The 22944-nt window shown below is 43.4% G+C and overlaps 1 protein-coding gene across 6 annotated transcripts in view; it reads left to right on the forward strand.

Annotated features, from left to right (window-relative positions):
* The window catches only part of unm_hu7910 (un-named hu7910), a 53558-nt gene that overhangs the window by 7518 nt on the left and 23096 nt on the right, over window positions 1-22944 (forward strand). For 3 of the 6 annotated variants that reach the window (XM_080417287.1, XM_080417288.1, XM_080417290.1), the window contains exons 2-5: window positions 854-940; window positions 6215-6394; window positions 10012-10056; window positions 10587-10655. In XM_080417287.1, coding sequence (XP_080273413.1) covers window positions 854-940; window positions 6215-6394; window positions 10012-10056; window positions 10587-10655 — 381 coding nt within the window. Of the gene's footprint in view, window positions 1-853; window positions 941-6214; window positions 6395-10011; window positions 10057-10586; window positions 10656-16127; window positions 16179-17277; window positions 17323-18272; window positions 18303-18946; window positions 22675-22944 lie in introns of those variants that run through there. The other 3 variants (XM_080417285.1, XM_080417286.1, XM_080417289.1) reach the window with 3 other exon arrangements.

Below are 22944 nucleotides of genomic sequence, written 5' to 3' on the forward strand. Positions count from 1 at the left end.
GTCATTAGACTTAAAGGAGCACTTCACCCATTTTCAACCTCAACTTCATATAATTGGTCCGACTCCTCACTGATGCTCATTATGAGATGGCGGCATGGCGCCATTTCTGTCTTCTCACTCTGTGTCTCAGAGGTGGGCCGTGGACAGTTCAGAAACCTGCCTACCAGTGACATCATCGATGGGGATTCCAAGCTAATGGAAACTATACAGCCTTTCTCTTCCTGGAGAAGTTAGCACGCTGAAATATAAGTTATTGCTCTCACATTAACTCATTCACTGCCAGGAATTAATTAATTAATTAATTAATCCATCTATCGTCCCCTTGCCAGCGAAAACGGTGATTTTACTGAACCTTTTGGAAAAATCATAGAATATTCTGCCGTTTGAATGTGACTTGTTTAAAAAAAACTGCAGAAAAACAACAGAGAAAATTGACTTGAATCCTTTAACATGAAAGGAGGCAAGCTTTTTTTTTGTGGTCAGGTGATTTCTGAGTTTCTCTAATTTTGGTGGTGCTTGGATCATTCAATCGCCACCCCCCCCCCCCACCAAAAAAAACACGTCAATTATGTCCTTCGCAGTGAATGAGTAAATAATATATATAATAGATAGTTTTGTTTGAAAAGACCAAACCTGCCTACCGATAATGTCTGGTTTCTGAACTGTCCACAGTAGACAGAAATGATGCCATCTCATAAGGAGCATCAGTGAGGACCAATTATATGAAGTTGAGGTTGAAAATGGGTGAAGTGCTCCTTTAACTGCAACTAACCAAATAACTACAACAACTACAATTGAAAGAAAATGTTTAGTTAATTCATGTAAAAATTCTAAATTCTAAAAAATCTTGCAGAAGAAGAGGCGGTACTGAGACAGGACGAAGATCAGGTGTCATCATCTGCTGCTCAGCAGGAGGTGAAAGCTGTGGTCCAGGACCCAGGTAGGGTCCGTTTCTGGAACGGACTGGACTGGCGTGGAATGGAATGATTAGAGCTTAGATTGTAATGAAATGGAAATATTTTAACTCATTCAGTCCGGGGACGCATCACTGTCATTTTTTTTATTTCTTTGGCTATTCAAAAATAGCAAATCTACAAACTCATAGCGCGGCACAGAGTGCCGCGCTATGAGCTTGTAGATTTGTTATTTTTGAAAAAACATGTTTGCAAATATTGAATATATATTTTTTAAAGCGAACATTTGTAACTGAAATCTTTGCTTCTGGGGGGTCCGTGGAACAACATATTTTACAAATGTTCATTTGAAAAAAATATATATTTAAAGATTTCCAGACATTTTCACAATTTTTCGAGAAAAAAAAAGCAGATCTACAACCTCATAGCGCGGCACTCTGTGCCACTCTGTGCCACGCTATGAATAGCCAAAGAAATCAAAAATGGCACGAGATGCGTTCCCCTCCAGTGAAGTGGACTGGAATGAACAGGAAAGCTGGGATTTGGTTTGAGTTGATTAGTCTTGGGTTGGACTGCAGTGGAAGGGCTTGGGTTGGTTTGAATTGATTAGTGGTTTGGTTTGGTTTGGATTGGACTGGTTTTTGTGTGTGTGTGTTTGTGTGTGTGTGTGTACTGTAGACAGACTGATGGAGCAGGTTTGAGGTTTGGCATGGACTGGTTTGGTGATTGGGTTTGGTTTGGTTTGGCTTGGCATGGTGTGTTTTAACGAGTTTATTATCATCATGTGATCCGGCAGCAGACAGAGTAGTAGGTTTGTCATGTGTCGGTTTAACCTTCTCTCTTCTACAGCATCTGACTGTTCATGGGAACTACGATTGCACTCGGAATGATTCAGGACCCACTGGATTGATTGATTGATTGATTGATTCATTAATTGAATTATTGCATTAAAATTAATTCAGTGGGTCCTACATTCTTTCATTAATTAATTCAGTTCAAGCGGCACCATGTAACTTTCTTTTTATGAATAAAATGTAGTTTAGTCCAATCTGTATGGTACATTGGGTGCCAGCACTTAATGATAACAGATTACGTTCGGTGCCAGAAATCTCACCGTTGAGCTGCGCAGCGCTGTTTAAACTGTAGACTCCACGACGTGCATTCCATGTGAAAAAAAGCAACGCCTGGAACGATAACATCTCTCACGCAAGTAACAATGGCGGAGCGATCGTGCATACAAAATGAGTCGTTTTCCCCAGCGTAAAAAGTTTCGGAGTTCTAGGGGTTTTAGAGAAGGAGATAGAACGGAAGCGGATGGGAGCCATGTTTTTTGACACGGTGATCCATCTGTCCTTTCCTTCTCAGAATCACCACGGGTGATTCCAGAGCTGCTCCAGCCCCTCCGGTGTGGAAAAAAACTAAAACAAAAAGACTGAAAACACGGTTCAGACCGTGTTTGGCACCAAAGCGCTACTCTGTGAAAACACGGTTCAGACCGTGTTTGGCACCCGATGTGTTAATACAATATAACTTATACAATTGGGGTGGTTGTATTTAATCTCCCTGCTCTTTTATTGAGACATTTAGATGGTGTCAAAGGTCATGTCTCACCTAGACACAGGATCGGACACAAATTCTGAACTGATGGTCTATTTGATTCAATTTAGCAGTCAGGCTCTATTAGCTCAATTGTAGTGCAGCTTTAATGTAAAAACATAAATAAAAAGCCTGTGACAGTGTTTCTCAAACGTTTTCATGTCAAGGACCCCCCAAATTGACACTTATTAGCCCGCTGACCCCCATTTGAAAAGATATGCCAGGGACCCCCATAAGAGAAGATTTTTACGGCTCTAGCAGTGATTCTCAACCATTTTAATTTCAAGGACCCCAAGTTTTTTTTTACATTTTTTTTTAACTTCTTTTTATTTCATTTTTAAAGACAATACAGTGTTACAGACGATACAAAAAACATCACGAAAAATAAAAACAAAACAAAATATTACAATAACCAAAAAAAGACAAACAAAACGCATTGCTAGGTTTGCCGATGCAGCTGTCTTTCCAAACACCCTCCAGGGTCTAGTTCTTACATCAGCCCATCTGAGAATATGAATGGAGTCCATATTTTATCATAGATGTCCAACTTTCCTTTAATTTTGTAGTGTAAGTAATCCAGAGGTATATAACTTGATATTTCTGTCTTCCATTTCTGTCTTCTAGTGTTGGGGGGGGGAAGGGGCTTTCCAATTTACACCAATACATTTTTGACCCCAAGTTTGACATGCATTAGGCTATGGACCCCCATTTAATGACATTTCTATCTCTGGGACCCCAATTATATACAAATATTGTAAAATCAATGTTAATTTAACTCTGAGAGTGTACAAATGGAACCAAATGGACCCGTTAGGGTCCATTTGGTTCCATTTGTACACTCTCAGAGTTAAACACCCATAAGGGTCCATTTGGTTCCTAACTATCCCTCATTTAGCTGGGGACCCCCTGGAACCCCCTCAAGGACCCCTGGGGGTCCCCTGACCCCACTTTGAGAACCAATGGCCTATACCACAAATATTTGGCGCCCCCCCCCCCACTCCCTGAAGTAACTCTGAGGACCCCCTAGGGGTCCCGGACCCCCTGTTGAAGACCCCTGATCTACAGCATCTATTTGTGTAAACTATGTTGTTTATTTGGCACACGGCCGGGCCGCTCTCTGATGCTCTATATGTCAGTCAACCAATCAGCTGTTCACTACCACTCTCTCTCTGTGTCAGGGTCATGTTAGCTCTCTGTTGATTCGCACGCACAGACAGACAGACAGACAGACAGACAGACAGACAGACAGACAGAGACCAATCCAACGGGCTTGAGGTGCTGAAGCACAGGGCACCAACCTGGGGGGGGCACCAAACGGTGCCCCCCCCAGGTTGTGGAAAAAAAAAAAAAAAGAAGAACGAAAAAAACGAAATTTAGAAGTAGGCTCCGCGCAGCCACCCCCCCCCCCCCCCCCCCCGTTGACAAAACGCTCCCGGGGGCCACAGAACCGTGGTCCGCGCAGTAGTGCTGCACAATTAATCGAAAAAAGATCGTGATCTCGATTCAAACACCTAAATGAAATTATGGCGATTTTTTTTTTCAATTACAAAAAAAAAAATATATATATATAAAATATTTTTATATTTACAAGAGAATCGTGTGAGAATCCTGATCTCAATTCTTATGGAGGAAAATCGTGATTCACATTTGACCAAGAATCGTGCAGCACTACCGCGCAGCAACCCCCCCCCCCCCCCCTCCCCGTTGACAAAACGGTCCCGGGGGGCACCGAACCCGGTCCAGGCACCGGGCACCACGAAGGGTTAATCCGCCCCTGACCGTGACGAGAGACAGACAATGAGGGAGAGAGAGACAGACAATGACAGAGAGAGAGACAGAGAGACAGACAATAATAGAGAGAGACAAGATAGACAGATAACTACACAGAGAGAGAGACACACACACAGACACAGACAATGACGGAGATAGAGAGAGACACACAAACACACACACACACACACACACACACACACACACACACACACACACACAGAGAGGTGTGCTTCAGGACTCCACCGCACTCCTGTCCAAGGCCGTGCCCCCGTCCCGCTTAAGACATAACTTTTTCCAACAATCATGGACTAGTTTTTTTCGCCGATAAAGTATAGTTTTGAACCGCGCAGTCTCAAGCGAACTTGAGCCACGAGAAGCAGCGCGAGTTGCCATGCTGAACGTTGCGAAGTTCGCCGCCCTGAGCCTACTCAGCCCCGTCCGAGTTATGTACCGATAGGCACAGAATTGTAAATCATAGCCCCCCCCCCCCCCCCCCTCCCCAGGCAATGCCAGAGCTGAGCATTATTTTCCACCACGGAGTACTGTCACAGAAGGGTGTTTGGGTTCAAGGGGCGCGGCCTTGGACAGGAGTGCGGTGGAGTCCTGAAGCACGGCACACAGAGAGAGAGACATTGACAGAGAGAGATAGAGAGACAGACACACACACACACACACACACACACACACACACACACACACACACACACACACACACACACACACACACACACACACACACACACACAGACAATAACAGAGAGAGACAGACAGAATTGGGTTATTTAGGGACTTCAGTTGAATGAGACAGGACACCTGACACCTTGTTTTTTCACCTCTGTGTGTGTGTGTGAACCAGGTCAGCTTATGTAACACTAGGCACTGTCTTCAGAACATCACAACGGCAGGGAAACCCCCTATCTCTCTCTCTCTCTCACACACTCACACACACACACACACACACACACACACACACACACACACACACACACACACACACACTCGCAATCGCTTTGCGCCGCGTTTCAAGCTTGTGGATCTGCTACTTTTCATACTTTGTTACATACACTGTTGTATGATCAGTCAATCAATACATTTGCAAAAAAACCTCAAAGTTAGAATTTATAGATGAGTAGTTTCTGCCCGACAACAACGATATAGAGCAGAGATCCCCGCCCTTGAACCTTGCAGTATATAGGTCTGGGTTGTGTAGTTCAGTGCAGTTGCTCCATTCATTAAAAATTGATCATTGAAAAATGTGCTCCTCATTGACTTAACATTGTACGATAAAACAGCTCTCAAAGTCACTCTTTTCGGACATTAAGTCCGGGAACACATCTGTGTCATGTTTTATATCTTTGGCTATTAAAAAATAGCTGACTATTCTCCAACATGTAGTTACTATGGGCAGGGTTTAGATGACAATATAGCCTTTGCAACAGATTTTTTTTTTAATATTTTTTTTATATTAGATTATTCGAATATTCGATTATTCTAACCCAGTGGTTTTCAACCAGTGGTCCGGGGACCACCAGTGGTCCTTGAGGGAGTACCAGGGGGTCCCCAGCAAAATTAGTTAACATAGCGTCACAATCATTTTAACCACCTAGTTTTGGCTATTCAAAAATAGTAGATCTACAAGCTCATAGTGCGGCACCGAGTGCCGCACTATGAGCTTGTAGTTCTGCTATTTTTGAAAAATCTCGAAAATGTGTGCAAATATTTGAATATATTTACAATACATTACATACATTTTTAACTCAAATCTTTGCTTCTGGGGGTCCCTGGCACAAAACATTTTCGAATGGGGCTCCGCGGCCAAATGTATATCAATTTAGGGGTCCTTGCCATGAAAAAGGTTGAAAACCACTGTTCTAACCCATCTCTCCTTTTCTGTGTGTCTGTGTCTGTGTCTGTGTCTCCGTCCATTCCAGATGTGAAGTCCTCTACAGAGGGTAAGAATGGGAGACACACACAGGACCACAGAGAGACGGCAGCGGCCGCTGTCCCCAGGTCCTCCGTTTTGTCCTGGTTCCTGGTCCTCTCCCTGCTGGGAGTGTGGAGCTCTGTGGCCGTGGTTTACTTTGATGTGGTCGACTACAACAGTGTCATAGGTGAGTGGCGCTCATCACACTTTAAGACCCATTTAGACCTGGAACGCATCTGTGTCACTTTAGATTTATTTGGCTAATTTGGCTATTGCAGCGCTATGAGCTTGTAGATCTGATATTTTTGAAAAATCGTGAAAACAATATTTTTTAGATAAAAAAATAAAATAAATAAATGTTAGGATTTAGAAAATGTTTAGAAGCGAGCGGCCTCAGATCTTAATGGGTTAATCGATTTTTTAAATAATAGTAATGATCAAGTGGTGGAAAATTGTACTCTCTGAGTAAAAGTCCGGAATTCAAAATGCTCTTGAGTAAAAGTACAAAAGTATTGGTATCAAAATGTACTTAAAGTACCAAAAGTAGAAAGTACTCATTGTGCAAAATGTCCCATTTCACAAGTTTTCAAATGTATAAAATGTATTAAAAAAATAGCAGATCTACAAGCTCACAATGCGTCGCATCGCGACACATTGATCGGCTATTTTCAAATGGCCAAAATGTAAATAGGGCTGAAGTGGTTAATGTATGTTTTGTAATAATAATCAAAATCTACAAAGTAACTAGTAACTAAAGTTTCAAATAATTGTAGTGAAGTAAGAGACAGAGACTCTGCAAGCCTGATCTCCACAGGGAGGGCATTCCAAAAAAACTCTGAAAGCAAAAAGCTCGATCTCCTTTTAGTTTTATGTCTGGATTTTGGGATGACTAGGAGATTGTGTCCGAGGATCTCAAACTACGTTTTGGTACGTATGGCTCGATTAGGTCGGAGATATAGGATGGCCTTAAATGTAAGTACTCAATTCAATTCTAAACGAAATTGGAGGCCAATGCAAGTATGCCAGAGTTGGTGAAATATGGTCGTACTTTTTGGAGCCAGACCCGGAGTAATGATTTTATTCTCTAGGGTCATTCAAAGTCTGGTCAGATGATGTGGATGAGAGAAGTTCATAGGAAAACGCAAGGTGATGTCTCAGTTATAGCAGCATAGAAGAGGAGCGATCGATCGGGAACACATTGAGTCTCAAACAAGCGTCCAAGTCGACATGTTCTCATTTATTGAAAGACAAGCAGTCACATACAGTATATACTAGGGCACAACTAATGATTTTTACTAGTCGACTCATTTGACCAAGTAGTAGTCGACTAGTCGAATTCTTTTTTTTTTGGCGGGGCATTGTTTTAATGCCATCCTACTACTATATTACTATTATTATTATCCTCCTGCCCTTATTTTTATGGCGTTTTAAGGGAAGCGCTTCTGGCACAGCAGCACAGCACCACAGCAGCGTCTCCAAGGATCCCCATTGCCCAATAATAGGATTTTATTGGGCATACTTTTGACCCCCTTTTGATAAAAAATAAAGTCAGGAGGATAATAATAATAGTAAGATGGGCCATTACTATGGCATTAAAAAAAATAAAAAAATAAAAAGGCTTTTTTAAATTTATTTTTTCAACTATTCGACTAGTACCAACAAAGTCGACTAGTGGTTATACTAGTCGACTAGTCGACTAGTTGGTGAAAGCCCTAGTATATACATTGACAGAATTAGTGTTGGACTGCACACCGAGGCCGGTCTCGTATGGGCGTAGCTATTACACAAATAAATTATGCCTATATGTGTAAGTGAGTGGAGTGCAAAAGTTCATCAGATGAGATGAAGCGAAGACGTCGGCAGGGCCCCTTTGCCACATCCTGGATTGTCAGACAGATGTGCTGATGGGAGGATGTGCTGTAAGTTCACAGAGACCTGATGTTGAGCAACATCGGCAGGCTTCTCACCACGGGGTGCAAAATGGCCTCCCGCACGGGCCGCTATAGCCTCCCCGATGTACAGGAAGGCTGGTAGATGTATTCTGTAGATAACTGTCATTTCTGCAAACATGTAAACAGTTCTAGGCTAGCGTTTTACCAAGAAACGTTAGGGCTGACAAGGGGACAGGAAATAAGGTTAAGAAGCACTGCACCTCAGCACTTCCATCCAGGACAGGTTGCACCAGGGCCGGATTACCCATAGGCCGTTGGGGGCGAGTGCCAATGGGGGCACCCCAATTTTTTTTTTAATAAGATAACCTTAACATAACCCTAACCCTAAAACCGAAATAAAGTAACCAAAAACCGAAAAGAAACTTAACAAAATCCGCCAATTTTTTGCGCGAGTGCACGATTTCGGTAATCCGGCCCTGGGTTGCACCCCTAACATAGAGAAAGCCAATTACTTTTCCATTATGCCAGTGATGTGAAACTGCGTACGAGGAGTTAGGTAAAGAAAAGTTAGGTAGAGGAAAGAGCATTGTATAATTAATATTCACAACACCCGGGCAGCAGCATTCTGAACTAGTTGTAGCCGTTGAATGGACTTATTGGAGAGACGGGAATACAGGGAGTTGCAGTAGTCAAGGTGTGAATAAATGAATCTGTGAATGACTTTAGTTAAGTCAGGGGTGGATAGGAAGGGCTTGATTTTAACAATATTTCTACGGTGGTAGAACATAACTATTTTGTCACATTTTGCCCTGTAACTCTTGAACCGTAGGTCGTACAATCAAAATTCCTTGGATCATTATGTAACTCCTCGTATAGGCCATTGCCATTTGTGCCAGACTCGATTTTCCGCCATTTCACGTTTTCTTCAAAACACACATTTTCCGTTCCATTCCAATTGGCTATGACTGCCTTCCAAATTATGCAGGCCCTGGGTAGGCAACCTGGCCTGGAGTGAATCTGCACTCCGAGGAGCACACTTGTTTTTGTTTGTTAAAGCTTTATTAACCCAGGGGAGACATTCATGTCTGTGCTGGTGTATTAAATGGAGACTACTACTTTTGAGTGCGGTTGTTTTTTGATGTCATGCCCATATATGGGCATAGCAGCCGAATGGGCGGTTTTGGACACCCGCCCATCCGACAGACTGGAGGCCACAGTCACTTTGAAGTTTGAAGGCGAAGTTTGAAGTGGGTCGGTCGGACGGTTCTCGAGACACAGTGAAATGCAGAAATGCAGAAGAAATGCAGTAGTTTCCCCGCTACGTCCTACCGGGGAAACTCCCCCCTGTCGGGTGACAAGAAGGTCAGTTGGCTCTCATGCATTGAAGGAGGCATGAGCTCGGCCCTGGGCTCCCTGGGCTGGTGGGGGGAGTGTAGCGCCCAGGATCACTTAGGGAAAAATTGGCGCCGGGTGAAAAAAAGGGTTACAAAATCGTGGGATTAAAAATTTAGAATACAAAAAGAAATGCAGAAGTAAGACAGACTGACGGTGTTTGATGTCTCGACATGATTGAGAAACAGGAACCATCTCCAACCACAGGAAACACACACACACACACACACACACACACACACACACACACACACACACACATGCACACACGGAGGGAGAGAGAGATAGAGATCTGCTTCTCAGTCTAAATTGGCATGAATCTATGACATTATGTATCTATACTTTTATGTACAATTCCTGCTGATGCGTGTATCTGCTGCTCTGTGATGTCTGCTTCTAACACAAGCTGCTTCTAACGCTTTCTTTCTTTCTATCTTTCTTTTTTTCTCACTGTCCATTCTCTCTCTTTCTCTCTCTCTCGCTTTCTCTCTCTCTCTCTCTCTGTTAACCCTGCGTGCAGCCAGAGCCAAGGAGTTCCGTGTGAACTTTTCTAAGGTTCTGCAAGGTAGGGGCACACGCGCGCACACACACACACACACACACACACACACACACACACACACACACACACACACACACACACACACACACACACACACACACACACACACACACACACACACACACACACACACACACACACACACACACACACACACACACACACACACATACACACACACACACTCACCACAGTGATACTTCCCATCAGTCATACTGAAACTGGCTGTGGTTAGAAGAGGTGTGTGTGTGTGTGTGTGTGTGTGTGTGTGTTACTGTACACATAAACTAAATGCATGTCACTTTGTCAGCAAGCTGAGGGTGCCCCCCCCCCCTTTTATTTCTTCTTCTTTTTCCTGTAAAATGCTTATTATTGGTGTTGTTCATGTTATGTATTATATGTCTTGATGAATTGATTACAATGGAACCCCTGGGGCTTTTAGCAGAGTTTTTTATTATTATTATTATTATTTTTTAACTGTACTGTTTTCAAATGTTAATAAGCTAAATAAAAAATCCTCTCCTCTCCGCTAGGTAAACTGTCGGTCTATGATGCAGATGGAGATGGAGACTTTGACGTAGAAGATGCAAAGGTTCTTCTTGGCAAGTACACTGACCTGTCTGTCTGTCTGTCTGTCTGTCTGTCTGTCTGTCTGTCTGTCTGTCTGTCTTATATGTGAGTCTTAAACAATGTACATCTACAAAGCATAGGTGATGATATGCATACAATCATTTTGTAGATCTGTTTTAATCTCAGTTGAATTCTCCGGGATTCGAACTCAGCAGGGGTTTCCCGTGTGGAAAGCCAACATCTTAACCACTAGCCTAAAGGGGAATTCGTCCTGGACCGGGGGGATATATTAGGCCTTTGGTCATCAGGCAGAGGCTCTGAGGCACTACTGCTACATACATGTTCATAACAGTGTTCATTCTGACCAGTGTTGCCAGATTATGTGAGAGAAACAAGCAACCAGGTCTAGGAAAACCAGCCCAAAAGAAGCGACTATGAGCCACATGAGCACTTTAACATATACATCAGCTGTTTGAAAATAGCAGATCTACAAGCTCACAACGCGTCACGATGCAACGCGTTGTGAGCTTGTAGAGCGGCAATAAAAAAAAAATGGTGTGGGAAATTTATAATAAGCAGATCTGGCAACCCTGATTCTGACAGCAAATCTTTATGTAGTTTTAATCATAGTCTTCTGAGATGTTTTAGTTTTAGTCTAGTTTCAGTTGACTAAATCTACAGTTGATTTAGTTGACTCTAGGTTTACATGATGTTTTTGTTTAGATCAGAAGACAATGTTTTTAGTGGAGCAGTGAGAAACTCTATTGTATAAGTTGGTGGTTTCTATTCATTGTCAATAGCAGCTGTAGCCAGGTGTTTAGCAGCAGTAGCCAGGTGTTTATTACACTACAACCATGTTGTTGGAATGGAAATATACAGTAATTCATTTATTCTTCTTCAGTGTGCGCATACATACATACATACATACACACATACATACATACATACATACGGTGGAAAAAGTACTCAAATTTTTTTCTTAAGAAAATCAATACTGCAATGTAAAAGTACTCTGTTACAAGTAAAAGCTCGGAATTCAAAATTCACTTGAGTAAAAGTACAAAAGTATTGGCATCAAAATGTACTTAAAGTACCAAAAGTAAAAGTACTAAAATGTTTGAAAATAGCAGATCTACAAGCTCACAACGTGTCGCATCGCGTTGTGAGCCTATGTATGTAATAGGGCTAAAGTGGTAAATGTATGTTTTATAATATCATAATTTATCAAATAGTATGGGAAGAGAGCTGGCACATCTCCCCCTTAGCTTAGCAGCCTTAAAGGGATAGTTCACCTCAAAAAATTACTTTTTTTCTCTATCGATTAGTCACCCCATGGAGACTTAAATTCATGGATATGTTTTGTCGCCTTTCTAAGCCAATAATTTGATGACCAGTGGACCAGTAGGCAGCGGTTCCGGTAGGAGATACAAAGGAGACTCTTTGTGTCTCCTACCGGAACCGCTGCCGGTCATCAAATTATGGGGTGACTAATCGATCGACAAAAAGTCATTTTGGGGGTGAACTATCACTTTAAGCTACATTTAATGTCGGAATACACACACGATTTGTTGCCAATTAAAAATCGATCAAATTCGTTGGCAACAAATTTTGTCATCGATTTTTATCGATTTAGTTGATTCGTTGTTGCAGCCTTAACACACACTCTCTCACACACACACACACACACACACACACACACACACACACACACACCTACACACACACACACATGTCCTCGGGTTGCGAACTTTAATGGTTGTTTTGTGTATTACCCTCACTTGTGAAATGCTCCATGATTACGTGGACGCGTTGGACACAGTTTGCTGTGCCATTTTTGGCATGTTTAGTAACGTTAAACAAACAGCAGCTATCTCTCTCTCTCGTCTCTCTCTCTCTCTCTCTCTCTCTCTCTCTCTCTCTCTCTCTCTCTCTCTCTCTCTCTCTCTCTCCCCTCAAAAGCATCAGCTTCCGCAGCATTTTAAGCAACCTCAAAATCAAAACCTACTACTGGTTATTTGCGCAGTGACGTTTCACTTGATGTCGTCCAATAAGAATTTTGAATCTCAATCTCAGACAACTGGTGGCAAAAAACATATTGACAGGACGATAGTGCTTAGGAGAAAACTGTGAACTCAGCTCGAGCAGTGCAGGCATGGCATCAAGGCCATTGTGGCCGAGGGGCATGTATTTTTTCGAGAGGCACGCGGCCAAAACAGAGGGGCAACGAGAGCCATCGCCATCGTGGCCGCCGTGAAATTCCTGCCCTGCATACCTTAGCCTGAGTCAATAACATACTTTAAATGTTAATATTCTTATGCAAGCAGGCTGCCATGTTGGATACGGCACAAAATCAAGCAGCGCAGCAGGCGCTCTGAGCCTTTGATTAGACAGCGATCTGTTATTGAGCCCATCGGTCATTATTCAGAAATAACACACCGCTGAATTCAGTGATTGACCAATCAGAATCAAGCATTCAACCAAGCCGTGTAATAACCCATTAAGACCTGGAACTGTGTCATTTTTAGATTTCAGCTAAAAAGCATTATTTTACACTTTGGCTATTCAAAAATAGCAGATATACAAGCTCATAGCGCGGCACCGAGTGCCGCGCTACGAGCTTGTAGATCTGCTATTTTTGAAAAATCGTGAAAATGTGGCCAATTCTTTGAATATATATATTTTTAAAGCAAACATTTTAACCCAAATCTTTGCTTCTGGGGGTCTCTGGAACAACATATTTTGATGGGGGTCTGCGGCCAAATACATATAATTTTTTGGGGGTCCTTGACATGAAAAAGATTGAGCACCACTGATATAGAAACATAGGTTTTTCAGAATACTGTTGAGATTTAGGAGACATGTAGAATTGGCTTCAGGTCTCAATGGGATAAGCAGAGACACGGCACTTTGACTCTCAACCTTTTTAACTTGAAGGACAATAACGACCGGTGACTAAAGGACTGGAGCGAACACGGTTCAACTAGCAAATGTTCATAACGTTAATTGTGTCTAGTGGTGTTTGGATGTAAACGCCTTGTTGTTGGAGCAAAGATGGCTGCCACCATTCACTGTTGTGCTCGGATGGAGACAGGCAGACAGACAGGCAGACAGGCAGACAGACAGACAGACAGACAGGTGGTGAGTGTGTGACATGTTGTTGGTCAGAGAGACTTAAAACTCACAACTTTTCTCTCTTCCCTCTCCATCCCATCGTTGTGTTTTTTTCTCGTTTTGTTTATTTGGTTGGATTGTTTCATCCCTCCATCCCTTCGTTATTCTCCTGCATCGCTCTGTCGCTTCTTCTCCTCCGTTTATTTCTTCGCTTTTCCATCCGTCACCAACTTCCTGCTTGAGGCTCCTCCCCCTTTCCTCCTTCCTTCTCACCTCCACCCCTCCTTCCTCCATTTTTCCATCTCTCCCTCTCTCTCTCTCTCTCTCCCCTTCACTCTCTCTCTCTCTCTCTCTCTGTCTCTCGCCCAGGCCTGAACAAAGATGGCGACGGTAGCGACAATGGCGAGTCACTAGAGGAGGTTCTTGACATTTTAGCCGAGGAGGGCTCCGATTGGTTCTTTGGCTTCTTCACCTTCCTGTATGACCTGGTGGCTCCGCCCATGGAGGCGGAGCTTGGCGAGGAGGAGGCGGGGCCTCCTGAGGAAGGTGACTCTGTGGACGGGGTCACGTTGGACCTCCGCAACCAATAGCAGAGCAGAACCGAAAACCCCCGAGCCCCGACGGCCAATAGCGAGGCTCCGTCCGTGGTCCCGCTACGGAAGCAATTGGGGGGACCGGGAATCGGAGCGGATGATTGGCTGGTTGTTTGTGTTGTCATGGAGACAGAACTGACTTATTCAGATTAGATTAGATATATTTATTTGATTTTTTTTAATTGTAAAAGACAATCATAGATTTTGACGACACCAACTACCTGATGTCGTTCTTTCATTTGCCCTCTGGTCCAATCAGAGAGCGGGACGGTGCCTCTGGTCTAATCAGAAAGCAGGATGGTCACATGGTCTTGCGCTGCTGGTTAAAGTTTGGATGAATCGAGAGGCCGTGGAAAAAAAGGCTCCCCTCATTGGCTGTCGTTTTAGAGTCCATGCACTGATTGGCTGGAGAGATAGTTATCAATCAACGTGATCAGTTGGATCAGTCAGTTGAGGATGTCAGATGCTTAGAGAAGATGATCCAGACTTCCAGATGAAGACAGTGACATTATATTGATATAATGTTGATATATTGCACAGCCGTAGTTCAACGATAGTCATTTCTTATGTCTCATTAATGTAATCTTGACTAACTAATATCTGTCTGCTTGTCTGTCTGTGTGCAGTATCTTTAGTGTGTTTTCTGGAGCATTATATTCAATTCTTCAAGTCTTACTGTACCTGTGAATGTTGTGTTGTTCCAGTGATGTGATGAGCTATAAGCGCGGTATGTACCGGTACTCCTTTCGACCCTCCAAACTTTTCTTCGGAAAGGGAGGTGATATAGTAACTACAAATAGGCTCTATGCACAGCAGCCGTGTTGTAAAGACATTGTGCCTCTTCCTTACTTTCTTCACAGGTGTTACCAATGATACTAATGATGGCTCTGTCTTGAGTCAGGGTGCTGATATTGTGCATGTTGGCTCACTGGAAGCACTCTGCTACACCAGTGGGTCTCAAAGTGTGGTCCAGGGACCCTCATGGGTCCTTGAGGGGGTTCCAAATGGATGTGTAACTCTTGAGAGTGTACAAATGGAACCAAATGGACCCTTACGGGTCCATTTGGTTCCATTTGTACACTCTCAGAGTTATGGGGGTCCTTGAAATGAAAACGTTTGAAGAACCACTGTGCTACACTAAATGGAACAGAGCCTTCATTAGTATCATTGGTAACACCTGTGAAGGAAGCAAGCAAAAGGCTGAATTTCTTTACAATATGGCTGCTGTGACCAGAGGCAACGAGATTCGGAAAGGCGGGTCACTGAACTTTTCCTCAGAACCCTGACTCGCTCCGAACCATCGTTCGGTGAAGCCTTTTTGGGAACCGGAAGGTTTTCCGACGTTGGTGGGAGTATGCATGGCTTTTAGTGCACTCTGCTTGGCTAAATGTCGGACAGCAGTATATCCGGCTAGACTCTTGCTATTATTACGATAATCTTACAACGTTAGCTGATCGACAATAAAGAAACATTTTGTTCTGTTTGAAGAAAAAAAAGAGAATGTTAACATGAGATGCCATCAAGAATCCATTAAATTATTTTCACCAACTCATCCTGGTGGATAACTGTAATTAATTATGATGATTCAAAATCATAATGGAGAGAGGTGTGTGTGTGTGTGTGTGTGTGTGTGTGTGTGTGTGTGTGTGTGTGTGTGTGTGTGTGTGTGTGTGTGTGTGTGTGTGTGTGTGTGTGTGTGTGTGTGTGTGTGTGTGTGTGTGTGTGTGTGTGTGTGTGTGTGTGTGTCATATTGGCAGTGTTGGATTGACCGATCTATATATATATATATGTGTGTATCAGATGAGAGACCGATAAAAGATGCTGGGCTCAGAAAAAACAGGCTGAGAAGAGGTACAGTGTGTCCTTTGCTAGTGCACGTTGTATGTGTGTGTGTGTGGGCTGCCAACAGGGTGAGGGCATGAGTGCTTCTTGTTCTTTGAACATTTAAACATACACATGTCTAACTACCAGCATATGTGTGTGTGTGTGTGTGTGTGTGTGTGTGTGTGTGCTTGTATTACTATACTTGTGAGGGCAGTGGGCTATTTTCTGTTTAATTTTTAGGCTTAAACATGGGCTACATTTATAAAAATGGTATTCATAATGTTGTCATCCTAAAATGTTGAAGTCCTCACACGTATATTGATACAAACGTGTGTGTGTGTGTGTGTGTGTGTGTGTGTGTGTGTGTGTGTGTGTGTGTGTGTGTGTGTGTGTGTGTGTGTGTGTGTGTGTGTGTGTGTGTGTGTGTGTGTGTGTGTGTGTGTGTGTGTGTGTGTGTGTGTGTGTGTGTGTGTGTGTGTGTGTGATGCTGGACTTTGTTCATGTTTGGTTGAACTGTCCTCACAGTAATATTATGTGAACAGGCTTGGATCCATGCAATCTCTGTGTGTTTAACTACTGTGACATGCTGTAATAACTATATTAAATCACTTTTGTTGAATCCTATCCAGTGTGCTGTGTAGCAGAAATGGGAATTCAAACATGTATTTTTAAGATATTTAAAACAATATTTCCGTAAACAGAAATGGCAAACAGCTTCTTGTCACAACTTTGGCAACAATAGGATTTTCTCAACAGTGAGTATATTTTGGAGGGGACATATATCCAACGTAGTAGAGTTCGCACCAGGATTTTGCCGGCCAGAACGTCTAGTAGTTAGTTTGTCGGACATTTGCTATGAAAAACGACCTATTTTGACTACCCCATGTAGCTGCATGCATGTGTTATGGTACTAAAATGAGAGGAGATTTGTGCCTGTGTGAGACACTAATGATAGGTTCACTGTAGTCGCATCTGGAGTTTCTCACTTTATTTGGGGATAAATAACATTACTGTATCTGCTTGGTTCTGAACAAATGTTATTCTTCAATGACGTACTTGTGTGTGTGTGTGTGTGTGTGTGTGTGTGCGCGCGTGTGTGTGTGTGTGTGTGACTGTGTGCCTGCAGACAAGGCTGTGGAAGTTTCTGCTCCAGAAATTGAACTTCCAAAAGGTAGCTCACACACGCAGCTGTTTATTAGCATGTGTGAGCTGGTGTGTATTAGCATGCCTGTGTGTGTGTGTGTGTTAGCATATATCTGTGTATCATACTGCGTTTGTATTGGCATGCTTGTGTGTGTGTGTGTGTGTGTAGATTTGATGTATTTAGCCGCGGACCCACATCTGAAAATATTTTGTGCCAGGGACCCCCCATTAAAGATTTGTGTTGAAATGTTTCAAAAATATTCCAACATTTTAGCACGATTTTTGGGGAAAATAGCAGATCTACAAGCTACACAAGCTCTACAACGCGTTGTGAGCTTGTAGATCGGCTATTTTCAAATAACAAATGTATATCGGGCTCAAGTGGTTAAACTGAATTGAATGCAATATTAACACATTTTGTCGGGAACCCCCTACCCCCCCAAAGAGCCCTGGGCGTTCCCGGACCTCACTTTAAGAACCAATGGTTTAGAAGACAGATGCTAGGTTCTTGGTTTTCCTGTGATCCTAGTTTACTGAGGCTGTCTCTCTGCATTTGATGTATGTGTTTACCTCGCTTACTGTAAGTGACTGGTTGAGAGTGTCTGCTAAATGCCTACATTGTAAATTGTACTGATGTTATTGCATGACGACAGACTCCCCTATACTGGATGGAAGCTCCCGAATACTGTTAACAAAATGTGAACCACATCATCAACCCTATGGTCCCTATTCTGTTGGCGGCGAAGATAGCCTATCTACTAGCTCTGAGCTTGTAGATCTTTGTATTTTTGCTATCGTCGTACGAGACGCATACAGCATAGGGCTTAAGAGGTTAACATGTCTGAAAAACACAAGTGTGTGTGTGTGTGTGTGTGTGTGTGTGTGTTTCTGTGTGAGTGTGTGGGGATGGGGGGCTAACAGATGGACCAGAAGATCAAAGCAGTGGTGTAATGGTTTAACCCTTTCATTCCCTCTTAGACCAGACTCCTGGAAAGAACCAATCTAAAGGTACCTTTGGGGTGGGTTGGGGGTGTGTGTGTGTGTGTGTGTGTGTGTGTGTGTGTCTAACCAGGAATTAACCGTATGCTTTTGGAACTTTTTTTTGACCAATCAAATGGCTTTGAGCTGAAGTATTTGACCAATCAAATGGCTTTGAGCTGAACTATTTGACTAATCAAATGGCTTTGGGACATGTGTTTGACCAATCAGCTTTGAGCTGAACAATTAAAAATGTGTGTGAAACGTCCCAGTGGGTGTGTGCGAGGCATGATGCTGATGATGATGTCACATCCTGTTGGCAGTGGTCTTGGAACTTCCGCTTCCCGAAAAGCAACTGGAAACTAATGTTATTGGCTGGAAGAGCAGCGAGGGCGGGTCTTCACTCAGTAGAACCAATCGAAGCCCTAGAAGCATACCCTACTTTATCATCAATTTAACAATTATTGAGAACTGCAGGGAATTCTGCACTTCCTTATTGGCTTCATTCTATAAGCCGGAGTCTTGCCGCCTGCATAATGTCTTAAACATTAAACAATACTAAACACCTTCGCCGCCATAATAAGCCTTTTTTTAACACCAAGAGCACGAGACCGACTAAACTCTCAAAACAAACAAACGTGTCCTCAACCCCTCCCCTCCCCCCGCCCCCCCAGACCAGCCAGCCAATCAGATGGGGCTGAAGCTGCGCTGGGCTCTGAGGGAGGAGCTGAGGACGATCCACGAGAAGATGGAGGCCAAACGCATCGCCAGGATGGTGTTTGAGGAGGTGCGAGCCGTCCTGGACCAGGAGGAGCAGGAGAGAGAGAAGGCCTGGGCCCACAAGATGGCGCTGGTGGAGGAGGCCGAGGAGCGACTGAGAGAGGAGAGGAGGAGAGAGGAAGAGGAGCGGAAGAGGAGGAGAGAGGAGGACGAGCGGAAGAGAGAGGCCGACAGGAGGGAGGAGGAGAGGAGGGAGAGAGAGAGAGCAGAGACCGAGCGACGGGAGAAAGAGAGACAAGCTAAAGAGGAGATGGAGAGACTGGCGAAGGATAAGGCGGAGAGAGAGGAGAGAGAACGCGTGGCGAAGGAGAGGGAGAGGGTGGAGAGAGAACGTCTGGAGAACAAAATGGAGAGAGAGAGACTGGAAAAAGAGAAGGAGAGACTAGAGAGAGACAGACTGGAGAGAGAGAGGCTGGAGAAAGAGAGACTAGCCAAAGAGAAGGAGAGACTGGAGAAAGAGAGACTAGAAAAAGAGAGAGTGGAGAAAGAGAGACTAGCCAAAGAGAAGGAGAGACTGGAGAAAGAGAGAGTGGAGAAAGAGAGACTAGAAAAAGAGAGAGTAGCCAAAGAGAAGGAGAGACTGGAGAAAGAGAGACTAGAAAAAGAGAGACTAGAAAAAGAGAGACTAGCCAAAGAGAAGGAGAGACTGGAGAGAGAGAGACTAGAAAAAGAGAGAGTAGCCAAAGAGAAGGAGAGACTGGAGCGAGAGAGACTAGAAAAAGAGAGAGTAGCCAAAGAGAAGGAGAGACTGGAGAGAGAGAGACTAGAAAAAGAGAGAGTAGCCAAAGAGAAGGAGAGACTGGAGCGAGAGAGACTAGAAAAAGAGAGAGTAGCCAAAGAGAAGGAGAGACTGGAGAGAGAGAGACTAGAAAAAGAGAGACTAGCCAAAGAGAAGGAGAGACTGGAGAGAGAGAAGGCAGAGAAAGAAAGAGCGAGAATGATCATAGAGAAAGAGAGACTAGAGAAGGAGAGACTGGAGAGAGAGAGACTGGCCAAAGAGAGACTGGAGAAGGAGAGAATGGAGAGGGAGAGACTAGAGAGAGACCGAGCGGAGAAAGAGAGACTGGAGAAGATGAGACTGGAAAAGGTACAGGCTGCTAAAGAGAGACTAGAGAAGGAGAGACTGGAGAGAGAGAGACTAGAGAGAGAGCGTGTCACCAGGGAAAGAGCTGAGAAGGAGAGACTAGAGAGAGAACGAGCAGAGAAAGAGAGACTGGAAAAGTTGAGACTGGAGAAATTCCAAGCTGCTAAAGAGAGGCTGGTGAAAGAGAGACTAGAGAAGGAAAGACTGGACAGAGAGAGACTCCAGAAGGAGAGACTGGAAAGAGAGAGAGTTGCCTTGAGGGAAAGGGAGAGACTGGAGAGGGAGAGACTAGAGAAGGAGAGACTAGAAAGAGAGAGAGTTACCTTGAGGGAAAGGGAGAGACTGGAGAGGGAGAGACTAGAGAAGGAGAGACTAGAAAGAGAGAGAGTTGCCAGGCAAAGGGAGAGACTGGAGAGAGAGAGACTGGAGAAGGAGAGACTAGAAAAGGCGACGCTGGACAGAGCGAGATTGGAGAGGGACCGCATCGCCAGGGAAAGAGAGAGAGTAGCCAGGGAGAAGGAAAGGATGGAGAGGGAGAGACTGGAGAAAGAGAGACTGGAGAGAGACCGCGTGGCCAGAGAAAGAGATAGAGTTGCCAGGGAAAGGGAGAGACTGGAGAGAGAGAAAGCAGGGAGAGCAGTGAAGGGAGAGGGAGAGAACGGAGCAGGGGAGAAGACGCCCGCCGGCGATCAACTCAGAGCGCAGAAGCAGAAATGACGCGGTCGCATGTTGATGATGTCACTTAAATTGTTCTGTTATTGAGCCTCAAGGGGGCGACATGCTTCGATCCGACGTGAGAACTTTGTTGGGACAGGGTGGGTCATAATTACAAAATGATGTCAATCAGAACTTCGGATGGGCAGTCTTTTCTGACGCTCCTGCACCCCTACATGTTCTGACCGTGTGATTGGTCAGAATGTATTTATTTTTGTTTCCACATTCAGCCCAGGCGTCATTCTGCCGGCAGTGAAAGCAGTGATGGTTTTAAAGTTAATATATAGTTTTTATTAGTTTTTTAACTTGGTGATGGTTTGGAACAGATTTGGCTGTGGAGAGGAACTATAGTCGACAAACAACCTCTAAAATCCCTCTTTAGTGACCTCTAGTGACCATGCATGAACACAAACCGCACCGGCTGTACGCAAACGCAGTTGCTTGTAATAAAGAGCAAGCTGCCACATCTGCCAGACGGGGTCTGGCGTTCAGAATTGGGAGGCAATAATTGTCTGTCCGAAAAAAATGTTCTGATGTCGGATGGATTATTTTGAAGCATTTTAGCCCTCTTAGACAACCATGTGCATCTGAATTGTCTTTTTTTTTGCTCAGGAAGTTTCTTAACTCATTGCTTCCTTTCTTGTCTCCTTAAGTATACGGTACATCTGACTATTCTTTAGTATCAAGTACACCTGACTATGCTTTAGTATAGGGTACATCTGACTATTCTTTAGCATAGGGTACACCTGACTATTCTTTAGCATAGGGTACACCTGACTATTCTTTAGCATAGGGTACACCTGTCTATTCATAAGCATAGGGTACACCTAACTATTCTTTTGCATAGGGTACACCTGTCTATTCATAAGCATAGGGTACACCTGTCTATTCTTTTGCATAGGGTACACCTGACTATTCTTTAGCATAGGGTACACCTGACTATTCTTTAGCGTAAAGCACACCTGACTATTCTTTAGCATAGGGTACTCCTGACTATTCTTAAGGAAAGGAAAGCAGATTTGACAGCCTGTAATTCCTGTAGTTTTAATATTGCTGTATTAAAACTACACATTTTGGGAATTTTCTGTAAATCACACAATGCTGCTTCACAGCACACACATGTCAACATGTTAAGGTGTTTACAGATCTGCGATTCTTCAGATATCGTGTGCATGGGCTTGTAAATCAGATTGTCTATCATTCTGTCATAGGTCTGTTTTGCAATACGGACATTTCTAGTCTTTATTATTTAAACATATTTCACAGAATGATATATATATAGAGAGCAGTAGATTAGTATGTGTAATGCATATCTTAAATTATTATAACAATCAATCAAACTGTGTGTAACTTAAGAAGATTAAACCTCAGGATTACACCAGTAGGAAACAATAACTTCACACTCTTTCAAAAAGATGTATAATACATATCTTTATTCCATAGTTTTTTATGAAAGGACAACTTCACCCATTTCCAACCTATCTTCATATAATTGGCCCTCACTAATACTCATTATAATTTGTGACTAGTCGGTCTGTGTCTCATAGGAGGGCTGTGGACAGTTCAGAAACCTGCCTACCAGTGACGTCATCAGTAGCCAGGTTTGGTCATTTCAAACAAGATTTCTAATTTAGTATTTTATGTTTTATCAATGCGAGAACAATGGCTTCTATTATAGCATGCTAACTCTTCAGGACTTAGAAAGCCTGCAGTTTCTATTTGCTTGGATTCCCCATCGATGATGTCACTGGTAAGCAGGTTTCTGAACTGTCCACAGCCCTCTAAGACAGTGGATCTCAACCTTTTCAGGCCGCGACCCCCCAAAATAATATTTTAACTGGGGACCCCCCAAAATAATCATATTTGAACAGGGGACCCCCCAAAATAATCATATTTGATCATATTTTAACTGGGGACCCCCCAAAATAATCATATTTGAACTGGGGACCCCCCCCCCCACACCTTGACAAGCACTTGGAATTGTAGGAGTTGAGGCATTACATTTAGTTTGACTCTGTTCCACAGATAAATATTAGCTGATCTACAAGGTCACAACAAGCTTTTTATTTGACAATGTGGCCAATGTTTGACCAG

This window comes from Gymnoscopelus braueri, assembly GCF_963280865.1.
Source record: "Gymnoscopelus braueri genome assembly, chromosome: 21".
Lineage (NCBI taxonomy): Eukaryota > Metazoa > Chordata > Actinopteri > Myctophiformes > Myctophidae > Gymnoscopelus > Gymnoscopelus braueri.